We start from the raw sequence: 22,665 nt of genomic DNA, 5'->3' as shown, positions 1-22,665 counted from the left end.
GTACTCATCAGGGGTAATGGTATGTTATACCTCTTTGTTATCGTTTTATTATTATTATTATATTATTATTATTATTATTATTATTATTATTATTATTATTTTTATACATCTATCGTTTTTTTCATTTAGGAATTTTTATTTTATATACATATCACTAATGTTAATACTCGTGCACGATGCACGGATTAATTTAATTTATTTTGTTTTAACTTTGTATGTCGCAATAAATGAAAATATGAATATAATATAAAATATAATTTATATAGACATAGTAAATAACTTACTGAAAATGCTAAGAGCTTTATTTAAAATGCATAAAAAAGTTGTACGTTTGTATATCAAATATACATCCATTGAATTTTATGCTAAGTGTACAACTATTTAATGCACCTTAACAAAAGCCCTTAAGGCTTCGTTTAGCAAAACCCTTAACTAAATGGTAGTATAAAGTAAAAATTTATAAAAATCAACCAACTAACCTAAAATAATTCGTATGTAGTTACTAAGATTTAGTTTCAACTTAGGATTAAGATGATCCCTGAAAAAAGAAATTATATTAAAGACGGTAATATCTATGTATTTGCTTTTGTATAGAATCTTAATAAATACGAAGTTTGATTATTGTTTATTTCCAAAAAATATATAAATAATTTATTTATAAAGTACACATGTCGCATAAAAATATGTCACATGTCAGATTAAAAGGTCTACAATCCTGTTTTAGTTTATTGATAGATATCCAACAAACTAGGATATGCATGTCAATAATAAATTTTTTTATTCACGGTTTGCTCTATCATTAATATATGCAAAAATATATATTATATATATCCTAATTAAATTGTTTTTTGATTAATAGTAAACTATTGGGTTTTTTACTATTGTCAATAAAGTTTTGGATTTTTTAATTAGCCACTAAATGTTATATCTTTTAATTAATAAAACTTTTGGCTTTTAATTTTTCTTTTTCTATTTAACTCATGCCTATTTTATATTAGTCATTGAATATTATATTTTTTTAATAAAATATTTGGTATTCTAGCTTTTGTCACTAAAATCCTAATTAAATTATTTTTTGGTTAATAACTACTCGTATTTTTCTTACTTTTAGTATTCAAGTCTTGAAGTTTTTTTTTTTAATTTACTAATTAAATGCTATATCTTTTATTTAATAAAATTTTGAATTTTTTATTTTAACCATTTAATTCACGCTTATTTTATTTTAGTCAGAAAATATAATATTTTTCAATAAAATGTTTTGAGGTTAATAATAAAATATTTGGTATTCTAGCTTTTGTCACTAAAGTCTTAGATCTTTTTAAATTTAGCCACAAAATGTCAAATCTCATACTTAATAAAAATTTTGGTTTCCCTCTTGATATGTACGTAATTATAATATCTATTAATAAATTTGTTGATAATAGTAGTTAAACTGTATTCTTTTGCGATAAAAGATCATCATATTAAACAATTTGAATTATTTAACGTCTCTAGATTTATATAGTTATATAAGGAAGAAAAATAGATTATATATTTATATTGTATGATAGATCTTTTAGGAAAAAAATTCATAGGTACAATCTTTTATTAATATATTCACTACAAAGATCTACCAATAAATTATGTCAACCGTGCATCACGCACCGGTATTGAATCTAGTAGATATAAATACAAATATATGTATATGTATATATGTATACAATTAATGGTGATTGGTGAGCCTGAAATGAAAGTATTTGTAGGGGAAGATTGTTTAGTAATCGGTTGCTGAAGCTTGAGGGACTTTCCTTGCCATGGCGTGTTAGAAAAATGGAGTGGGTCGATCGTCACCATTTGTTTTAATTAATTTCTTTGAATTCTTCATATATTCTGTTTTATATTTTAACTAGATTATTAACCCGCGTAATACGCAGGTGAACATATATGATTAATGACATGTTATTCTTTTCATGATATCAAATATTGACATGTTGAGATGAAAAATGTTGAAAATAGTGATGTTATCATTTTTTTAAAAATTATTGTATCTACTCCATATAAATAGTTAGTCTTATTTATTAACATATCTTATAATCTTAACGGTTTTATTATGTGATATCATAAATGTTTTATATACAAAATTACAATTTTAGTAATAACGGTTTTAGTTTTTATTTGTAATGTAACAAAACTACATGTATGTTTTATATTTTGTTTAATTACATACATCTATACTTTTTATAAGGAACTTATGAATTACTCGTGAATATAAGAATATATGTTGTCTTAATTGCATATGCAGTTGATTTGATTACATTGGTTAAGCTTAAAAAAAACTATTATAATTACGAAAGAACATGAAAATCATTATCAGTCACATATTTTATTTAATACTCACTCATTCACTTGCACATCCGAAAGTTACGTAGTGACATTTTTATATATAGTGACTCTATTTATTTACTTACATATGTGTAAACAAGTGCATTTAATTTTTGATAATAATGTTCTACGCATGTGTAATAACCTTACAAATGTGTGTGCATATTTTCGATAATACATAGGCGTCATTTCAAAATATAAGTAGTAAATTGAAACAAAATTTAACGTATAACAAACCATATATAAAAACTAATATATAATTGTTTAAACTAATATAAAAAAATTAAATAAAAATTAACCAATTAAGAAAATAGAAAAAAAGTATACATATTGCAAAAAAAAAAAAAACAATTTTAAACCATCTGAACTTGAGAAATGAAAACATAACAAGGAAAGCAAAACCAAAATAACATTAAAAAATCAATAAAACCAATATAATTTGTTGTAAAATAAAAAAATTTAATAATAATTAATAAACTTTGAAAAAGAGAAAAAAGCGTGGGAAGGAACGTGATTGTCATTAGGTACTAATTTGGAACAACTTTAGTTATTAAAGGATTGGATTAATTATTTAATTAATCAATTATAAGATTTATTAATGTAGTAAAAACTAAATAAGGACTATGAAGTCATCAAAGCAATCTAATGGTTATTATTTAGTTTTTGCTTTTCATCTAATAGTTGTGGTTTTTTTAAAAGAGAATTTAGGTGGCTCTTTTATAGTTATTGAAAGATAGTAATAATTATAGTAATATTTAAGTGCGTGTATTTCTTTATTTATGTTTATTTTAACACTTTAATTAACTACATTATATCTAGATTTTCTATTAATAACAACAAATATAATTTAAATATACATCTATATCTATACTATATTATAAAAAAATAACATTGTATTTTTGAAATTGTTGAAAAAGATGTAATACTTTTACTTAGAACACCTTAAAATATTTTTACTTATACTATCACTTTAACATTAATTATTATCTACACTGCTCGTTGTTTTCATCTACTACCAACAGTCGTCTACATCATCACATCGTCGTCGATACGTCCACCACCACATTGCGCGGTTAACATGCTAGTGATAATAAAAAAAACGATGATTGTCGAAACATACACTTCAACCATGAACCATCACAACATGTGTAGATATATATTATTTCTAGTTTATGTAACTTCTGTATCTATATTATATAATAAAAGGATAACCTCCCGTATTAAAAGTTATATGGGGGAAATGTCTAAACTATCTTCCTTATAAAAAACATCCATAAATCTAAAACATAGTAGCCATCGAAACTCTCTTTTTCACACATGTCGGCTCCTTTACATGATTTTACACACATCGTTCACAAACAAACATGTGCCATAATATTTACTGCAATGTACGGATAACATGCTAGATTGTCGAAACATACACTTCAACCATGAACCATTACAACATGTGCAGATATTATTTCTAGTTTATTTATTTAATAAGGAGGGGGTTGGTAAAGGATTGTGACCTTCATGAAATTACAATATCCGAAAAAACAAAATTATGTTAAAAATAATAAGTGGGACCTCACCAACCTTTATTCTATCCATTTTACCAACTTCCACAACCATAATCATGACGGATTAAAATACCATTTCTCGACCACTAAACCATTTCTAAATTTCGAATATATTTTCTCCAAACGATTATATTATTATTACTAGACAAGATTATCGCGGGACCAACTTACAAAAACATTACGTTTATACGTATAAAAAGCTAACATAATGATATTAAAAAAAATACTTAAAATCTATATAAACTGACACAATAATAAATACTCGTAAATTATGAAACAATCACAATTAACCGATTATTTTTTTCATAAATCAAACATAGCATAAATATAACTTTAAAGACTAAGGTTTGACATTGGTTTCTCATCCATCTGTCAAGTGTATATTAGTTTCGATGTAGTATCACAAATGATTATATTTTTACATATTACGACATGTGCTTTTTTCCATTGAGTTGAAAGTTAAAAAGTTTGACCCAATGTAAGAATGTAGTTAACTACGTATAGATGTATAGTCACAAAGTTATAAGGCACAAGCATGTAAGATGGATCCATGGTATCCACAAATTTTTTTTACATATTACGGCATGTGCTTTTTTCTATAGCGAAGTTATTGATTTTCGTAACGCCTCCTTCATCAAAGAGATACTCAAATGGGACAATGTTGGGTTGTAGTTATACGCCTGCTTCCAAAGTAAGACGATTTTAACCCGGTTGTTCCAAGATTTCTTGGATGCATTGATGTGAGCCACCTTATCAAACACAACTTGATCTGTCATGATATTATATATAGTGAATTGAGAGTAAAAATTTAATCTTTCTTTTGCTAATGTGTAGTTAATGTACAAAACTCATACATTTTTCAGATCATGATAATGATTGCATGTCAAAATATCTCTGAGGAGCTCATTCAAATGATTCACATTAAACTATAATAACTATATTTTTCAACCTTGATCATATATCATCAACTGAGTATATAGTTATACTTTAAGTTAATTTAAACTATAATCCAATACAACATTATTTGTTATTAATTATTTGTAAGAAAATCAATTATGAAAAATAAATTATCATGGAAGATGGATCATAATATTACTTGACACAAATCAAGAAACTCTACATATAATTGTTAATACTTGAAAGAAATTTTTTGAAACAATCACTATTTGATATCAAATCAAGAAAATATAAACTTTTTTTTTATATAATATTAATCCATACAAAGATTTATAAGAAAATCAAATATGAAATCCAAATAAAATTAAAAAAAGAAAAGAAAAGAAGAAGATAGATAATACATGTTATATGAGATTAATAGCCAAAAAGGGTAACAAAAGAATTAGACATATTAACTTTAATATGATTAGATAAGTAGAATATTAACATTAATTAATATATGTATTGTTGGAGCATTTTATATATAGTTGAAAGACTAAAAGAGTATTTGATTGAAAGTTAAATCAAATATGATGTCATCATGTTGATCTAAGGGTGGATAACGAAAGAAGGAAATTTAATAAATGGTCTAGATTACTTCATTTTTGATTTAAAGTTTCTCTTTTAATATTTATTAGAGATAATAAATAATACGAGTATACTAGTTGTTAATATTAATGGATTATAATTCAGTTAACCCGTCCCGTTACCTTCATCTTTGCATAAAATACAATAGATATGAATTTTAATTTTATGATATATATAATAATTAAAGCATCGTTGAACAATTATTTTAAAGACATGTGGTACATTTTCTAAATGACACATGTTATTTTGAGTTTATTAAATAGCTTCGTTGTATTATATTCATCAATCCTTAATTAATAAAATACTAGCTAATTAATCCGGGTATATTAATAAAAGTTTTATAATAACATATATTCGCCACAAAAGTTGAAACAATCAAACGGTACTCATAACATCGAAGTAGTATACCTTATAATTAACTTATTAACTCGCATAATATGAAGATAGTTTAAAAATCTGTTATTACAAAATTATTTAGATGATGGAACTTAAAGATCATGTATAAATTATTAGAGTTTTTAAAAGAAATTAAAACATTTTTTAAAAATTAACATCATAAAAAAAAATAAAAATTCAATAAATTTTAAAAAATGAAAATATTTATGACATCATATGTAAATTAAATAAAAAAAACTAAATATCAAGAAAGAATTGAAAGGTGAGAAGCAAGTTATTTTTATAAATGATGATATCATAACAATCCTTTTTTATTTAATATAGAGATTAAGTATGCATAACTAATATTAGCTTAAGCTATACATATTTTTTTACATGAATATTTGTTAGCTCATTCATTTTGACTCAAATTTGTGTATTTTGGTTACTTATCATAAGTATTTCTGTATTTGCATAATAAACATTTTGTAGGTTGCAGGTTAATCATAATGCATTGATATTTTGGAGCTAAAAACAGGAGTTGAAATAAACACACATACAAACACGGCTTAAAATGTTATGCTAGTGAACTAGTGAAGTAATGATCTTCCAGTAAATTCAAGATAAAGTTAGTTACGACATGGAGAAAGGGTAAACAAAAATCATAACAAATCAAAAAATCGATGGCTGCTTTCTTTGTGTTATCTGGTTTCTTGCTCTAAAAATTAGGAAAGACTTAAAAGAAATAGTAGGCTTGCTTGGTCCGACCAAGAAAAAAATGAGACTCTTTGGGCATTGCTTGAGATAAGTCAAGACTGACTATCTCTATATACGCAATATTTTGAAAGGCGAAGGGTTAGTACTTTTTCCTTCTCGTAGTTCTATTAGTACTTTTTCCTTCTCATAGTTCTACTTGTTAATTTGAGGGGATTTTTATTATTTTGGGCTGCTTCCTTACACGGATAGCAAAAAAATTACACAGCACACTTGAGACACAAAATATTATTCACGCAGGCCTTTTGGACTTCCGTTTTGTTTTTTCTTTTTTGGTTTTGGGCCATGAGGCAACAGGCCCAACATCGCCACATGCCCACATTCACACAGCACAGCCAATGATTTTCATTCCGTTTCCTTCGTTTTCTTTTTAGCCTCAGCCGAAAACCAAGAGAGGGGATAATATTTTTTGATCGCCACATTATCTTATCACACACGTGATGACACTGAGGACAACTTACTACACGAAAAAGTGGTTTTTGGGACCAACTTCTTTGGATGGGCATAAAAACTAAGAAAAAACAAGACCGAAAATAAACAAAATAATGAACACTGCACCAACACGTTGCGACGATTAACGGTGATGATAATATAAAACAGTGGAGCAGGAATCAATATGTGTGTGTAAATAGAATTAAGATAAATAAGTGACTGTGTGTTAGATCTTGGTAAGGTGTTTGTCTGATTGTGTTTAGAGATATAGAATTAGAGATAATGTGTGAATTAGGAGGAATATGGTTATATTGAAACAAATTGCTGAATTTTCTAAAATAGAGAGTTCAATATATTTTATAAAGGATTATAGAATTGAAAGTTTAGAATTGAATTTGAATGGGTGGTGCCTCTTAGATCCCCATCTTTATTAGTGTTTTGGGTATTTCTTTTATTTCTGTTTGAGTGTTCTCACTAATTGTATCTCTAGGTTATGTTGTTGATCTCTAGCACCTTGCTATGCGGTCATTTAAGGTATTAATATTATTTTGCTGTTTGAAAAAAATTAAAATTTATAAATGATTGTTTTATGTGAAATAACACGATACAGGTATGATACAAGATAATTACCTTAACTTATATTATGAATGAAATTGCATAAAATCAATACATATCTATTTAAAATCATGGTTGAGAAATGAGAATGATCAACATAATATTTTCTCAATGCAAAAAATAGAGGCTCAATGTGATTATAATCCATATGTTATTATACTAATATAAATAATCAAAGGGACACTCACCTTTTTAATTTTTGTTTTGGAGTTGTCGTATCATGCCTCTTCGATATCCCGAGGGGGTAATGGTAATTGTTACAATAAGTCTCACATTTGCAGCCAAAAAATCATGCTGCATCTTTTGCTTTCTAAAGAAAAGCTTGATACTTATCAGTTATTATCAATTAGCAATTACGAGTACTATGCAATATACTTGAAGTTATTGGATAAATGTGATATTAACGAACTAAGATTGCTAACTTTGTGATTAGGAAACACATGTTAGAAATAACAGTTCCGTTAAAGTTATTGAGAAAGTCTTGTCATAGTTTCTTTAACTTTTTATATATTAAGTTTTTTTTTTAAAGGTTAATTTCGCTGGAAAATTCGTGTCGTGATTCGACAGCAAGAGGTCTATACGTTGTTTTAACCGGGTCCGTGCTAGAGAACTTTTACGAAGTAGAAATGTTTATTTCAAATACCCGATAGGAGGGAAACCCCTTACTAATCCTCCCGAAGGCACGTCGATTAATAGGGTAAACTTTCCCCTACTAATTCGCTCGAAGACACGACGATTAATAGGGTAAACCTTGCTCCCTTAGACTGAATCTAGTTATACTCAAGCCAAATCCTTATAAAAGAACCTAATTGACTAATTCCTATGTTCTCCTCAAGACCTGAACATAAGAGTTCATGCAATGATCTTTTCAACTAGTGAGCTAAAGCTCAAAAACTAAGTCTTATCAAATAGAGTTTACTCATCGTGTACACACTAAACGTATAACGATTTAACAAGGGGCATAATTACTTTACTTAATGTCTAATATATTGGAAGTGCCAACATGTAAAATGTCAATTGTTTTTAAAGATTATACTAAAGGCTCGTTTATATTTTTCCGATCATTAAATGTTAATAAAGTGATTAAAGAGATAAATAAATTAAGTATGGACTAAATCAAAAACTAATGTTGCAATATGCAAATAAATCCACAATGTTTCTTTCGTAGGTTTTTGTTTACTAAGTTCAAAATCAAACATTTTTAATTCATTTAATAGATTAAATAAGTTTATTAAGTTATAATAGCAAATAAAATCCTAATAACTATTCATTCACGACATTGTTTTTTTTTTTTTTTAACTGTCAATCTGTATTCGACATTTGGAGAAACCTCACTGTATAATGGTAAAACTCAGATTATACCATAAGTTGTTGCGGATGATTCAATAGAAAAACCTCCGTGTCACCATAGAAAGTCGAACTCATGACCTGAAGTAAAACCAGAGATGACTTCAACCAGTTGATCTAAAATTCATTGTCTCCTGACCATTGAATTATAGTCAAATATCAAGATTCAAAGATAATTTTTGAAATTTGACATTCAATTAAAATTTAATGGTCAAGATCTCCTAAAATTTTTTAGAGAATCCCCTCCTATTGATATTGACTTTGACTTGTTTTGATTATAGAAACAAACTAAACTAAGTTTGAAAGTATAGGTTAGTTTTAAGAAATCAAACTTGATAATTGAAAAAAAAAAAAACAACAACAAAAAAAGGCGGATCAATGTTTGGTTTGAACCATAAAATGAATATAAATCTTTTCGAAACATTGGATAACGAATTTTTATTACACTCCAATCAATTTTCAAGTCTAATAATCAACTCAAGCTCGAGTTTGACATGATATATAGATCTGACTCAAAGATTTTGTACATGCATATTAGAGAGGTCATTTGATATACTTTTGAAGAATATTTAAATCCGATGGCGGAACCTGTACGGTTACGGGTGGTGCCCGTCGGGTAGATCACCCCATCGCCGCCACCGCCATTACATCACCATCCCGCCATCACCTTCATCACCGCCGCAACACGCGAATACCTTTTTTTCCGTACGTTAAATACTAGAAACATGTTGAAGATTGATGTGGAAGGTGATGGAAATGAAAGATGGATATAAAACATGTACGGAGTATAAGTATAGAATATCTGAATTGCTAATGATGACTAATCCAACTGGTTAGAGGCATTCCATGTTTTACTCAAAGTCTTGAGTTCTATCCTTAAGGATAACAAACCTTGGGGTTTTTTCCTCCAAATATTTGTAACGACTCATGGTCAACATCTCATTGCCTAGGATACGTGCAAGGCTTAATTTTTTTTTTTAAAAAACTTTAATTTAATCATGTTACTTAATTTTTAATCTTTTTAAAAAAAATAAAATAAAAATAAAAAGAGTGTTTCCAATAACTAAACAAGCAAAAATTATCAAACAAGAAAAATCAAAATTCAGTAGTCACTAGTAAATAAAGCAATTACTAAAGAATAGAATCGGTGCCCACGTATCGGCGACGTCGCCGCCACTATATTCCGGCCAGCCCCCACTTTTACTTTCTTCGATTCTATATATATATATCTAGTTACAGACCCGCTACTTTTTATATCTCATCTCAAATACACAAACACACTCACACAGAGAGAGAATGGAGATGAAACCAGAAGTTAACGGGGACGTTAAAGATGACGATGATGATGATAAAATAGGCGGGCCCACAAACCCAATGGTAACGCCGTTACTGACGGATTTATATCAGTTTACAATGGCTTATGCTTACTGGAAAGCTGGAAAACATAACGAACGTGCCGTGTACTTACTTTCTCTCTATCTGTCTCAGTTAATTTCTTTTATATTCTAGTTGCTATAGTAAATAGTAAATTAGTTAACAGTAATTGTAATTGTTTCTATGATTGGTCCATCTTCTAAATATGTAACTAATCACATAGTATCTAGTAGAACTAGGATAGTAACCGTGCATTCATTAGTAAAAAACTCGTGTAAGTTAGTAATAGTTAAGAAGTACTAGCATACAACTTAACTATTACTGACATACATCTTAGTTCAGTGATAGTTAAGTTGTATGTTAGCACTTCCATCCGCGGAGCCATGGTGGCTGAGCGTAGTTAGATAACCCCATCACCTCTATGACTTGTCACCTCCACCAGCTACCCCTTATTGATTTCTTAAGACGAGAAAGAAGAAAGAGGATAATGAGACATTCAATCATGATTTGGCGGGGGGCATTAGACGATGCAAGGTATGCTTCAGAAGGCCTAGTTTATTCTAAGAGGTTTCCCATGCTCTAGCTCCTTAGAAAGATTAAGTGATAGGATAGGCCGACCTTTTGTTAGAAAGAGCCGGGTGACCCCCTATCAATCTACTTTCGCCGCTAGCCTCTCCTTTGCGGGTTCCCATGCCTTGAAGAGGTTAGAGAGGGATATAATATAAAATCCGGATTGAAAGATAGGCATAGATAGTCTTGTCAAGAGGATTAGGCATGAGCGTACAAAATCAGTCAAATATGAGAAAGAGAGATACGGAATCCGGATCAAAAAGAGAGATATATCAGAAATCCGGTATGGAATGATAGATCAATGTATGAATGGTAGAAGGCAGAGATAGGTACTCAACCAGAAACCTGAACCATGTAAGTCGTTCCTTTGATGGGTAAGTCAAGTTCAGTTAGAAAGCTCGTACGCAATGAGCCTCTCACGTTTCACTGAGATTGCTGCTTAGTCCTTCTCAAAAGCCTAATTCGTTCGCCTATGAATAGTCAGAAAAGTCTAATTCTTTTGCCTATAGGTAGCCAAAATCCCGGAAAAAAGGAACTTGATGATGTTCTTCTCCCTTCGTGGTTTCTATCTATAGCAGAAGGAGTTGAAACATGATGAACTATCACCCAAAGAAGGGCAGTGGTAGTGGTGGGGAACTAGAGGGAAGTAGTAAAAGATGAAAATGGGGGAGATCCAAGCACTTTGCACCCTTCACATTCTAGGGGCTTCACACAGGAATCTTCCCTATATATAGGGAAGTGATATTTGTACCCACACAAGTTGATTAATCTACCACACAATACAAGTATTACAACATAATCTACAAATAGTTAATGCATAGTTGTGGTAAATTAATCAAGTTATGTGGTACTAACATCACTTCCCCTATATATATACACGACTCCCTGATCCCAAACTAAATTGTATGTGAGTAAAAAAAATACAAATTTTATGGAGATGATTAGTCATTACCAATATGTAGTAGGAAATATACAACAACCAAGGTTGTAAATATCGCTTTCGGTATTGTTTTGGCCGACCCCCGATAAGTGATATATCGGATCCCCTAAGCTATAAAGGAATTTATCTAAAATTTATATGTATACTAACAATATATATAATTTGACATAAGTTTACATACCTTTCAAAAAAAGAGTGAAGAGAAAGCAGTGAATGGAACTATGGAAATCAGAAACCCTAATTATGTTGTTTTAACTGGTTTTTAAAATTAAAAAAAGTCAACTTTTTTTTTGACCGAAATTGACGGAAATTGGCGATATTGACTGATAAGTGTCGAGGTTGACCGAAATTTGACCAACGCGAGAAGTTGGCCCGAACCCATTTTTCGTTTCGTTTGAAGGCCAACATCCGATATATCGGCTGATATGGCCGATATTTGCAACACTGACAACAACAATACCCAATCCCTGCCAAAACAGGGTATGAGGGAGGTAAGATGTAGATAGTCTTTCTCTACCAAAAGGAGACTGATTCCATAAGGACCTCTGGCAAAACGGGGAAAGAATAGTATAGTGTAAAAGGTAAGTAACCATACCTGACCGCGCCGAGTATCACATAGCTACATTAAAAATAGATTAAAGTAACGGAAACATACCACATGTCACACCTTCCAACATATCCAACCAAACGTAACATTTCTTGGGGAAAAGTGTATCAAGGATAAAACGCGAAATTTAATATTAGAAATGATGTTGGAAGTGGACATTTATTTTGCTGTAAACTGAAATAGAGAACTGGACACTTATTTTGGGATGGATCGAGTATTAACAGTGGCATAGCCAGGAATTGAGGTCTAAGGGGGCTGAATTGGAATTTAAGTTTTGTTGGTGAGCCTTTTAAATTTTAATTTTGGACTAAACTAATACATAAAAGAGTACTATAAATCTTAAGTTTTATAGACATTGTCGGTGGGCTTTGACTACCCTTTGCTTCCATGTGGCTCGGCCACCAAGTATAAAAGTTCTATGTCATATTATAGTTTTTTGTCGCTTTTAGGACTTACAATGCAACTTAATAATTGTGAACTTGCTTGATTGTTGTTTACAACAACAAAAAAAAGTCTAATAGGTCTGCTCTTGATTTTTGTCGACTACTTTGTCAAGAGTTGGTTTATTATATGTTTGTTTCCCATTAAGAAAAAACTTGGTTCAAGAAGTCGGGTTGAGAAAGTAGGAATGAAAGCCACCACTCTTGTTAAGCTGTGGATGGGTATCCACTATTTATTGGTGGGGCCCCGGGGGGTTGTTTGGCGGTTTATCTTTACATCAGATCAACGTTCCCATCAACTCTTAGAAAACTGCTTGTCTGCTTATTTCAAAAGAAATAAGCACTTTAGAATAAGCAATTCCAAACACCCATAATAATGCCGTTTTTGGAACTAAAAAGTAGCTACAAGATTTATGTTTGAACTTAAACAAAATCTTTTAATCCATAGAACATGACTTGGTTGTCGAATCTTTTCCTACAAAGCATAAACTCTTGAGAAAGACCTTTTGAAATAGCACGGAACTATTCAGCAACCTTGCATTGGAGATGAACTAATGCACCTCGAACAACTGATTATTTGGTCATAAATATTTGTCCCGGTTACTGTTATGGATTGAATTTCGATGCTTGAACCAACACATTGCTCCTTCTGTTACTTTAGTTTTATGGTTGTCTTGTCCCTGATAGGTTAACTTTAACTGTAATTTTACGATGTATTCCAGGTTTGACTTGTATTTTCGCCGGAACCCTTTTGGTGGTGAGTACACCGTTTTTGCAGGTCTGGAAGAGTGCATAAGATTTATCGCAAATTTTAAAATATCAAAGGAAGAAATTGCTTTCATTCGAGAAACTTTATCTCCTGCATGTGAGGTAAGCATCACAACAGATGTGTTAAAAGTGGTTTTATAATTGATCTTTGTTACTAAGGTTAGTAGCATGGTTGGATCAAGTGGTTAACACTCTTGTCTTTGGAGACAGAGATCAAGGGTTTGATCCTCACCCCATGCAAAGGCTGGAGGTCTTTTTCTATCATATAAATAGAACCTGGAAGCAGCCTCTCTACCTTGGTAGAGGTAAGGCTGTCTACATCTCAACCTCCCCCATACACCGTCGAGGTAGTGGGACCCAAAACCCCTGGAAAAAGGCATTGGGTGTTTATTTACTTTTTTTTTTCTTTTTATTTTACTAAGGTTGTGAAGTTAAGAGCATTATTACTGGAGATGGAAATTTTGATCTAAGTTACATATGAATTGGTCAATTTGGTCGGGTTGAATAACTTATCATAGCTAAAAGGGAAAAGGGTTGACTGGGTCAAGCAGGGTGAAAGTCATCAAAAGTTTATTTTCAATGCACGCATCATAAATCATTTTAATTTGAAGATTTAGATAATTTTGTAAGAACGTTGGTTTTGCAATCATAATTACCCTTAATTTTGTAGAATTTATAATAGATGGACTATAAAGTGTTCACGGGTCAATATTACCTGACCCATTTTAACATATATCGAAGTTGACCCATTTCAACCTGATCTTGTTTTGGCCCTGTTCTGATGCATCCAACATGCCCGTCTTATCACCTCTAGTTTCCACTTAGTAGATCTTCCCTAAGGACCCTAACCGATTGTCTTCTGTTGAGATTAGGATGGCTTCTTTGAGTGGCTTGAACAAATTGATTGTTCCGATGTTGAAGTATATGCTATTGCTGAGGGGTCTGTCGTCTTTCCCAAAGTACCCTTGATGAGGGTTGAAGGCCCTGTGGCTGTGAGTCACTTCACTCTGTCATATCTAGCTGAAGTGTCACAAGTCTCATTAAGTTACATAAAGTATCGAAATATTCTTTTTTGTAGGTTGTTCAGCTTTTGGAAACTCCTTATGTGAATCTTATAAACTATGCATCTCTAGTCACTACAAATGCTGCACGTCATCGGTTTGTTGCTGGAAAAAATAAGCTTCTTCTTGAGTTTGGGTTACGGCGAGCCCAGGTTATAACATTTCTGCTTCATCACTATTGGGTTCAGTGTTTTTCTCTTATATAATTAAGTTTTATATTTTCTTTTATTTTGTTTTTAGGGTCCAGATGGCGGTATTAGTGCTTCAAGATATTGCTACATGGGAGGGTTTGATGCTACAAGGTAATCATGTTGGCCACATATATTTTCCCGTAAATGGTGGTGGAGCATTCCTTGACCTCTAACACTACCTTATTGTGGGTTTTCATTATATTGTTAAATGAATGATTGTTTTTTAGACAATCTTGGATCTATCATTTTCATCTTTGACTAGACCAGAACATTGTGAAAATGTTGTTCTATACCAAGTCAATTGATATCTCGTTATTTGCGATGTTTTCACAGCAATTGTGCAGCTGGAAAAATATTTGGAATACCTCTTCGTGGAACACATTCACATGCTTTTGTTAGCTCATTCATGGTTGGTATATAATATAAGTATATTATATAACCATGCTGTATCATTCAATGGAAGTTCTTTCTGATATTACTATGATTTATAGTAATTTCAGGGTTTATATGTTGTTCAGAGCTTATGTTTTGAAGTATTTTACTGATATATTAGTTACTCTAATCAATGTGTTGATCTGTAGGGACCTGATGAGATTATAGACAAGTCTCTCAAAAGTCATGATGGCTCTCGAGTATGCGAGGATTTTCTTAGCGTTGTGCAGGCTTGGTTAAACAAACTAAAGGTTTATCTTTACTCTCCTGCAAATATGGGTCCTATATACGACAAAAATATAGTTGATCTCTTATAAGTTGAAGTGCATAAACTTTACTATATACTATATTTGCATTCCCTCTAATTTACTTTCGCTTATGTATGATCCAATTTCAGATGCAAACATATATACTCTGTATGTAGCTTACCTTCGTATTCATATATTTCTGTACGTGTTTCAGAGGCCGAGTATATTGAAGGGTGTTTTTGGTGAGACTAATCAGAGTGAGCTAGCTGCTTTCATTTCATATGCCCTCGCATTTCCTGACAACTTTTTAGCTCTTGTAGACACATATGATGTAAGTCTGAGGTTTCTCTATGATGTTTATATGTGAACTTTGTGTCACATTCTTTCATTTGATGAATTCGCCCTCTATAAAAATATATAGTTTATGAGAAAATATGTTTTTCTTCCGGGTCTACAGCTTACCTATTGTAATCAAATCTTGGAACGTCCTGATGTAGGGCTATTATGTACTGAATTAGCTGTAATTTATGATAATTAGTTTTACTTATACATTATATGCATTAAGGATCGATTTTTACACAACTTATCTTTCTTCCAGGTGATGAAGAGTGGAGTTCCTAACTTCTGTGCTGTTGCTCTAGCACTGAATGATTTGGGGTATATCCATATCTTCCAATAATTCCATGTGATTTTTTTCTATTATCCATTTGCAAACTTAGTCATATTAATATATCTGTTGTTTTTTACGGTAGTAAATTCACATGTAGCTTTCATCTCTGTTTATTTGAAGTTACAAAGCAAAGGGTATCAGATTAGACTCCGGTGATCTTGCTTACTTGTCATGTGAAACAAGAAAGTTCTTTCAGACGATTGAAAAGGAATTTGGAGTTCTGGGTTTTGGGAAGACTGGTATCACTGCTAGCAATGACCTCAATGAGGAAACTTTAGATGCTTTAAATAAACAAGTGAGTATCATCAATCAATAACATATCCAGATATTGAAAACTGTCACTGGGACATTACACTGTCCCATGTGTTACATATCTATAATGGGTTGCTTCTTCCCAGGGTCATGAAGTAGATGCCTTTGGAATTGGGACCTATTTGGTGACTTGTTATGCTCAAGCTGCTCTAGGTTGTGTTTTCAAGCTTGTTGAGATAAATAACCAGCCCCGCATCAAACTGTCAGAAGATGTCTCAAAGGTTTGAAAGTCCTTACTGTTGCTGCTGGATTCTGAACCTTCATTAATGAGGGTTAGTTTGGTGTGTAGGTCACTATTCCATGTAAAAAGCGATCTTTTAGATTATACGGCAAGGAAGGTTACCCCCTTCTAGACATAATGTCCGGGGAAAATGAACCACCTCCAAAGGTAAGCTGCTTCAGTTATTTTTTATTTTTAGAATGGCAAACATTTTTATTACTAAAGATCGACTAGCAAGACGCTAGAGACCCTGAAAGATAGAGTACAGATACAAGGAAAAGAGGCAACACCAATCAAGGAACACTAAATAAATAAATAAAAAAACATAACGAAAACTTCGACCCAAGCTGCTTCAGTTATTCCTTGCTGTAACGTGTAAATAGTATCATAAATTAATATTCCCGGAACATGATTAACTCCATTAATAACAGTTACGAAAATAAATGAATATCCTGTTATAACTATAGGTAGGTGAACGGATTTTATGCCGCCACCCATTTAATGAATCCAAGAGGGCTTTTGTGGTGCCACAACGTGTTGAAGAGCTTCTTAAGTGTTACTGGTCTGGAAGTTCAGGTGAGGATCTCTTATATTTGTAGAAGCAGCACATGATTAGAATTGCACTTCATACATTTGATGGTAACATGACTAAAGCCGAACGCTTGTGTGTCAATGAAGATAAAAAAAGAGAAGAATTGCCTACACTCAAGGAAAATCGAGAACGTTGTGCTCAGCATTTGGAGCATATGCGACCCGATCACATGAGAAAACTTAATCCAACCCCTTACAAGGTATGTTGCGTGCAATTTCTCTAATTCGTAAGGGCGGCAATTTTGGTATTTTTCATTTATAAATGATTCAAAGCCTCTCCTTGGATGATGAGTGGTCAAGGCATCTGTTTTCTAAGGGAGAGGCCCTGGTTCGAGTCCTACACCCATCAAAAGTCTCTCCTTGGGTTGTCTACATCTTAACTTCCCTATACCCTACCAGTGGGATTCAGTATTGTTGTTTCTAATGATTGGGTCGATTTGGTTATCTGTTATTAATGGTCAATGGAAAAATTTAATAAAAAGAAAAAGAATAGCTTTAAGAGAAACGGCTCATAAATGGGTCTAGGGGTTAAATTTGATAGTCCTTTAAAGTGTTTAGTGACCTTGTGTATTCACAAAACCCCTTCTCCCGAAGTTACGGGGTCATTTTGCCGAGTTCCTTCGACATGGTTCTCTCAAGCGCTTAAGATCGATCTGTCTTAAAGTGGTCAAGGAAGTATATATTATAGCAATCGCGCTTAAAGTATAAATGAAAGGAGTGAAACAAAGTGTCGCTTCAGGAAACATGGGTATTGAAAATCTTAAAGTATCTTTTTTCTGGGAACATGGTCAACCAGAAATTATTATGTTCGCGATTCTTCATCCACCAGGAAAAGTGGATTTATTCTAGGAAAAAGTGCGTGTGTGTTTATATATAGAAATATTTGTTCTGAACTTATAGTGTTGTCCCTTCTGTACTTAGGGTTGCAAGATTAGCATGATAGGTGACATGCATTTTGACTTGTCAAAAATGGGTTGTGTCACTGACCTTTGATCTCTATTTGTCGTATTTTTAATTGCATTCTTAAAATAATATGGTAATTTGATTACAGAAATTCCCGTTATTGTGATAATTTCTTTTTTGGCTAGATAAAGTACTTTAGAAGGTGTTTTGACCCATTATATACGTATTAACTGCTCTTGATGGCTATGTATTATCTTTTGGCTATTTTCTATTTTATTTCATCAGACGTTTTGCATTTCTTTTGAGCAGGTTAGCGTAACTGCAAAGTTGTATGATTTCATTCATTTCCTATGGCTCAATGAGGCACCTGTTGGGGAGTTACAGTAGGGGTCTGCAAGTGCGTATCTTAGGTTATATAATACAGACGATCTTCGTAACCAAAACAGCTTTGGTAATAAAGTTATACTTTCATGTAAGATCATTGGTATGTGATATAGTTGTATTTAATATATAGCTTGATTTTGCAAAAAAAATACTATACTTTAATTTGCGTTTAAACGTGATTCTATCATACATCAGGCGATTAAATATATGTTCTTTACTGAGCCTGATATATGTATCATTGAACTTTTTATCGTGTGAATATGTTTATATAGCATTATATTGCCATCTGCTTGTCGAGGATATGATCACAATGTCTTAGGTCACAGTGAATTACATTTTGGGGACTTATCGATATAAACAAACTTAAAAGGCCTAAAACACAATATAGTCCTCGGGTGTTGCTAATTTAGATTTGGAGTTAATTGCATAAATCATCCTTATGGTTAGCATATTTTTGTGGTTTTCACTCCTTTCAAGTTTTTTTTTAGTTGATTTTGTCTAAAATCCAAATCTTTTTAACACTTTACATACTTTTGAGGGATGAAAAACACCAAAAGTGAGCTTATATCCCTCACAAAGATGTAAGGTGCAAAAAATAAGTTTAAATTTTAGACAAAATTAAGTTAAAAGACTTGGAGGGATAAAATAACAAAAATATGCAAATTACATGTACGTGATGACAAGGGGGCTTAACAAGAAAAGAGAAAGGGTTATTGTTGGGTACCAAATATTTAAATGGGTAAAAAGCTGATAGGTAAACAGTAAGAAATACATAATATACATCGACTCACATTTTACATTAACATTTACATTCGGTCCCCCAATAATTATAGTAATTACGATGGAAAGTTTTATGGTTTTGTAGTCGTCATGCCTACAAATGGATGAGAATCTTTTTTTTTTTTTTACCTAATTGGTAAAATGAATTAAAAGTTTCTTTTTGATCTTTTGATGCGTTTGATTATGATTTTGGTGATTGAATTAACAATAACATGGTTGCTTTCATCCCTACAATACTAGGTGTGAACTATGAAAATTCATAATATAATTATGACATCATAAAATATTTTCTAAAAAGAAATTAACTTACACAAATAGGTATCATAATGCCAAACATATGAATTTTCAAAAAATATATGAGTAATTAAAAATTTATCTTGCTTGTTTATAATAGAGATAGAGATTATCACCAACCCACACTAACTAGACAAACCAACCACCACCATATCATTTTTGTTTATAGTTTACGCTTTTCTATTGGGATCGAAGGCTCTAAAATTGAAGAACCTTATAAGAAAAGTTGAAGGATATCAATTCCTTATCATTTGAATTAAAATTAAAGGTCAAAATTATAGATAATTTTGAATTTTAACTTTTAATTTTAATATAAAGATCAAAATTTTTTCAGTTTGCTAATAAAGTTACCCTTTAACTTTAGGAATCTCATCTCTTATATCGTACGCGGTCCCTCAACAATACCATCGACTGTTCGTAGTCGCCATGTCTCCGTGAGATTAATTTGTTTTTTTTTTTGTTTTGTGTTTTTTTTTCTTACCTAATTGGTAATACGTACAAATTAAAAGCTTCTTTTAAATCTTGTTGACGTGTTTGATAATTGTGATTTTGGTGATTGAATTAACAAAAGCAAGGGCGCGGGCGCCTTTCTTCGTGAGGCCAAAACTAGGAGTAGAAGTAGAGGTCTTTTCTCAGTGTTTAAAAGTTGGCTATCTCAATTACCAGTTTCGGGATACTGTTTTGGCCTTGGATCCAACACACGCCGCCGCAACCCTTATATCTACGAAGTTCTCTGGAAAAAAGATGAGATCGAGAGTTTGAAGCACTTGGTGAAGTTGCACGCTGAAAGCAACCCTTATATTCACGATTTTTTTTTTTGCTTTAACATATTTCATGTGTGTACGTGGCAGCTAAAACGGTTACCAGTTTTTGGTAATTCTGAAGTTTTGTTTTTGGTAATTCTGAAGTTTTGTTTCAAGTTGATATTGAGCATCCCGTTGTTAGTGTCCTTGGTTCTTTTGCGGTGAAGAGCTTCAACGAGGCATATGAGAGTGTCACTACAAATCATATTGCTTTTGTTCACACTTTTAGATATATATTGAATTAAAAGTGTGTGGAAATTTTTCACATTAAAAAGTGTGTAGAAATAATACTCCTGACTACACTTTAGAAATACGCTCTGATATGTATGAATTCACAGGGACCATTTGTGACATTTTCTCTTTATATATATTACGTTTATATCAATAACCACACCGCCACTACCAACTGTCGCCGCCAATATAACACCGCTACCACCACTACCGCTATCAGTGTTCCCGACCTATCGCGCAGACTTTCATCTAGTTGTAATAATTAAACTAAAAACTACCGGAATTAAATTACGTTTACGTATGGTGATAAATGATGGGTAGAAGAAGGGAACGTTTGTAAAGAGATTTTAAGGAGCTTTAACTTTTAATTTTAAACAATAAACTCTTATTGTGTGAAAAATATGCAACTAGCTTTAACTTTTATTTAAAAAAAAAAAAATCAAAATGAAAGCTAGTTTTAAGAGTTTTAACTTTACGATGAAACTTTTAATTTTTAAAAGTTACACAAAAATCTCTTAAAGTTATATGCACAGCTATCATACTAAACACTTATAAAACATAAAAATTCAAGCTATCAACTTTACTTCAAAACTACTAAAATCTACAACTACTTTTAACAAACCTAATAACCTACACTAAATATGTATTTTTATAAAAGCAAAAAACCACCATCACTCAAAACCATTTTACAATTACTTCTCATCAAAACCATTTGCAATCAAAACCAGAAAAGTGAAACCCACATAACGACTTCTTCCTTATCTCCTTTCTTCCAAATACAAAATATCACTTTCTTCATAAATATGTAATTTATTTCTCAAACCTCCGCTATCAATTTTTTAAAAATAAACGCTAGGAAAGAAACAAAGATAGCATTCGATGGTTCCTATTTAATCATAAGTGTAACACCCAGAAGATTTTAAGGTAAAAGAAATTAACCCTTTTTTATAGTTTTGACATTAAATTAATTTCCTAGTATTTCATTTTTGGATATGGGGTTAATTTAGTTGGAACTTTAACGGATAGCGGGTAAAATACCCACAAAAAGGTGGGATGAGTCGTGGCATCTCCTGAAAGTGCCAGCCATCCATATGACTTATGAGTCATATTCCACTTCTCTTCATCTCTACATCTTCATGCAATTCCATCTCCTCTCTTCAAAATCAAAAACTTAATTCTTCTAATTCAAAAGAGAAATCATTGTATCAAACATCACCAACTTATAATCTCCATTCAAGAATCAAAAGTTAGGGTTGTGGGTTTTGGTGGTGGCCGAAAATTTGGAGAAAAGAGGAAGGAATTGTGAATTAAAAACCCTAAGTAATTGTCTTCCTTGTTGAGGTAAGGAATTTCCCCAAATTTAGCTTTATTTTTTCTTTTGAAATGAGAGTTCATGGATGAACCAAATTGGGGGTTTTTACTAGAAATGATTTATGGTTAATTTTTCTCAATTCCTTAGTTAACCTAGTTGTTATTGAGTTATATAATGTGTTTGATTATGAAATTGATAAGCTCTTGTGATAAATTAAAGTTATGAGAAAAGATGAATCTTTTTGGCTAGTTATTGAAAAGATGATGAAAAATGGTGGAATGAGCTACCAAGTGTTATTATAAGAATGAAAGTAACTCAATGACAAATGGGTTGGGTTTTGGGTTTAGAATAGGCTAGTAATTGTGTATGGCTAGGTTAAGCTAGTCAAATTGTGAATAAAAGCTTATGCATTTTATGATATGATCATAGGTTGAGCTTGTTGAGCATTATTGTTTACTGAAAGAAATGGACTATACTATGTTGACGAGGTGGTTCAAGAGGGTACTGTGATGTTAGCTCATGGGACTACTGACAGAGAAGCATGGTT

At 31.6% G+C, this 22,665-nt stretch overlaps 1 protein-coding gene across 1 annotated transcript; it reads left to right on the top strand.

The window, feature by feature from the left end:
• The first annotated feature begins 10,079 nt into the window (after positions 1-10,079).
• On the top strand, positions 10,080-18,936 carry LOC122578725 (nicotinate phosphoribosyltransferase 2-like). Its single transcript, XM_043750745.1, has 15 exons — positions 10,080-10,447; positions 13,641-13,788; positions 14,559-14,678; positions 14,765-14,899; positions 14,988-15,049; positions 15,272-15,347; positions 15,520-15,621; positions 15,833-15,949; positions 16,217-16,275; positions 16,409-16,583; positions 16,687-16,821; positions 16,890-16,988; positions 17,288-17,396; positions 17,499-17,611; positions 18,624-18,936. Exons 1-15 carry the CDS (start codon positions 10,284-10,286, stop codon positions 18,699-18,701), a joined length of 1,692 nt encoding a protein of 563 aa, XP_043606680.1. The 5' UTR covers positions 10,080-10,283; the 3' UTR covers positions 18,702-18,936.
• The last annotated feature ends 3,729 nt before the right edge of the window (positions 18,937-22,665 follow it).

Source organism: Erigeron canadensis, chromosome 8, assembly GCF_010389155.1.
Source record: "Erigeron canadensis isolate Cc75 chromosome 8, C_canadensis_v1, whole genome shotgun sequence".
Taxonomy (NCBI): domain Eukaryota; kingdom Viridiplantae; phylum Streptophyta; class Magnoliopsida; order Asterales; family Asteraceae; genus Erigeron; species Erigeron canadensis.
The sequence above is the reverse complement of the archived record's forward strand: the minus strand, read 5'-3'. Positions and strand labels throughout refer to the sequence as shown.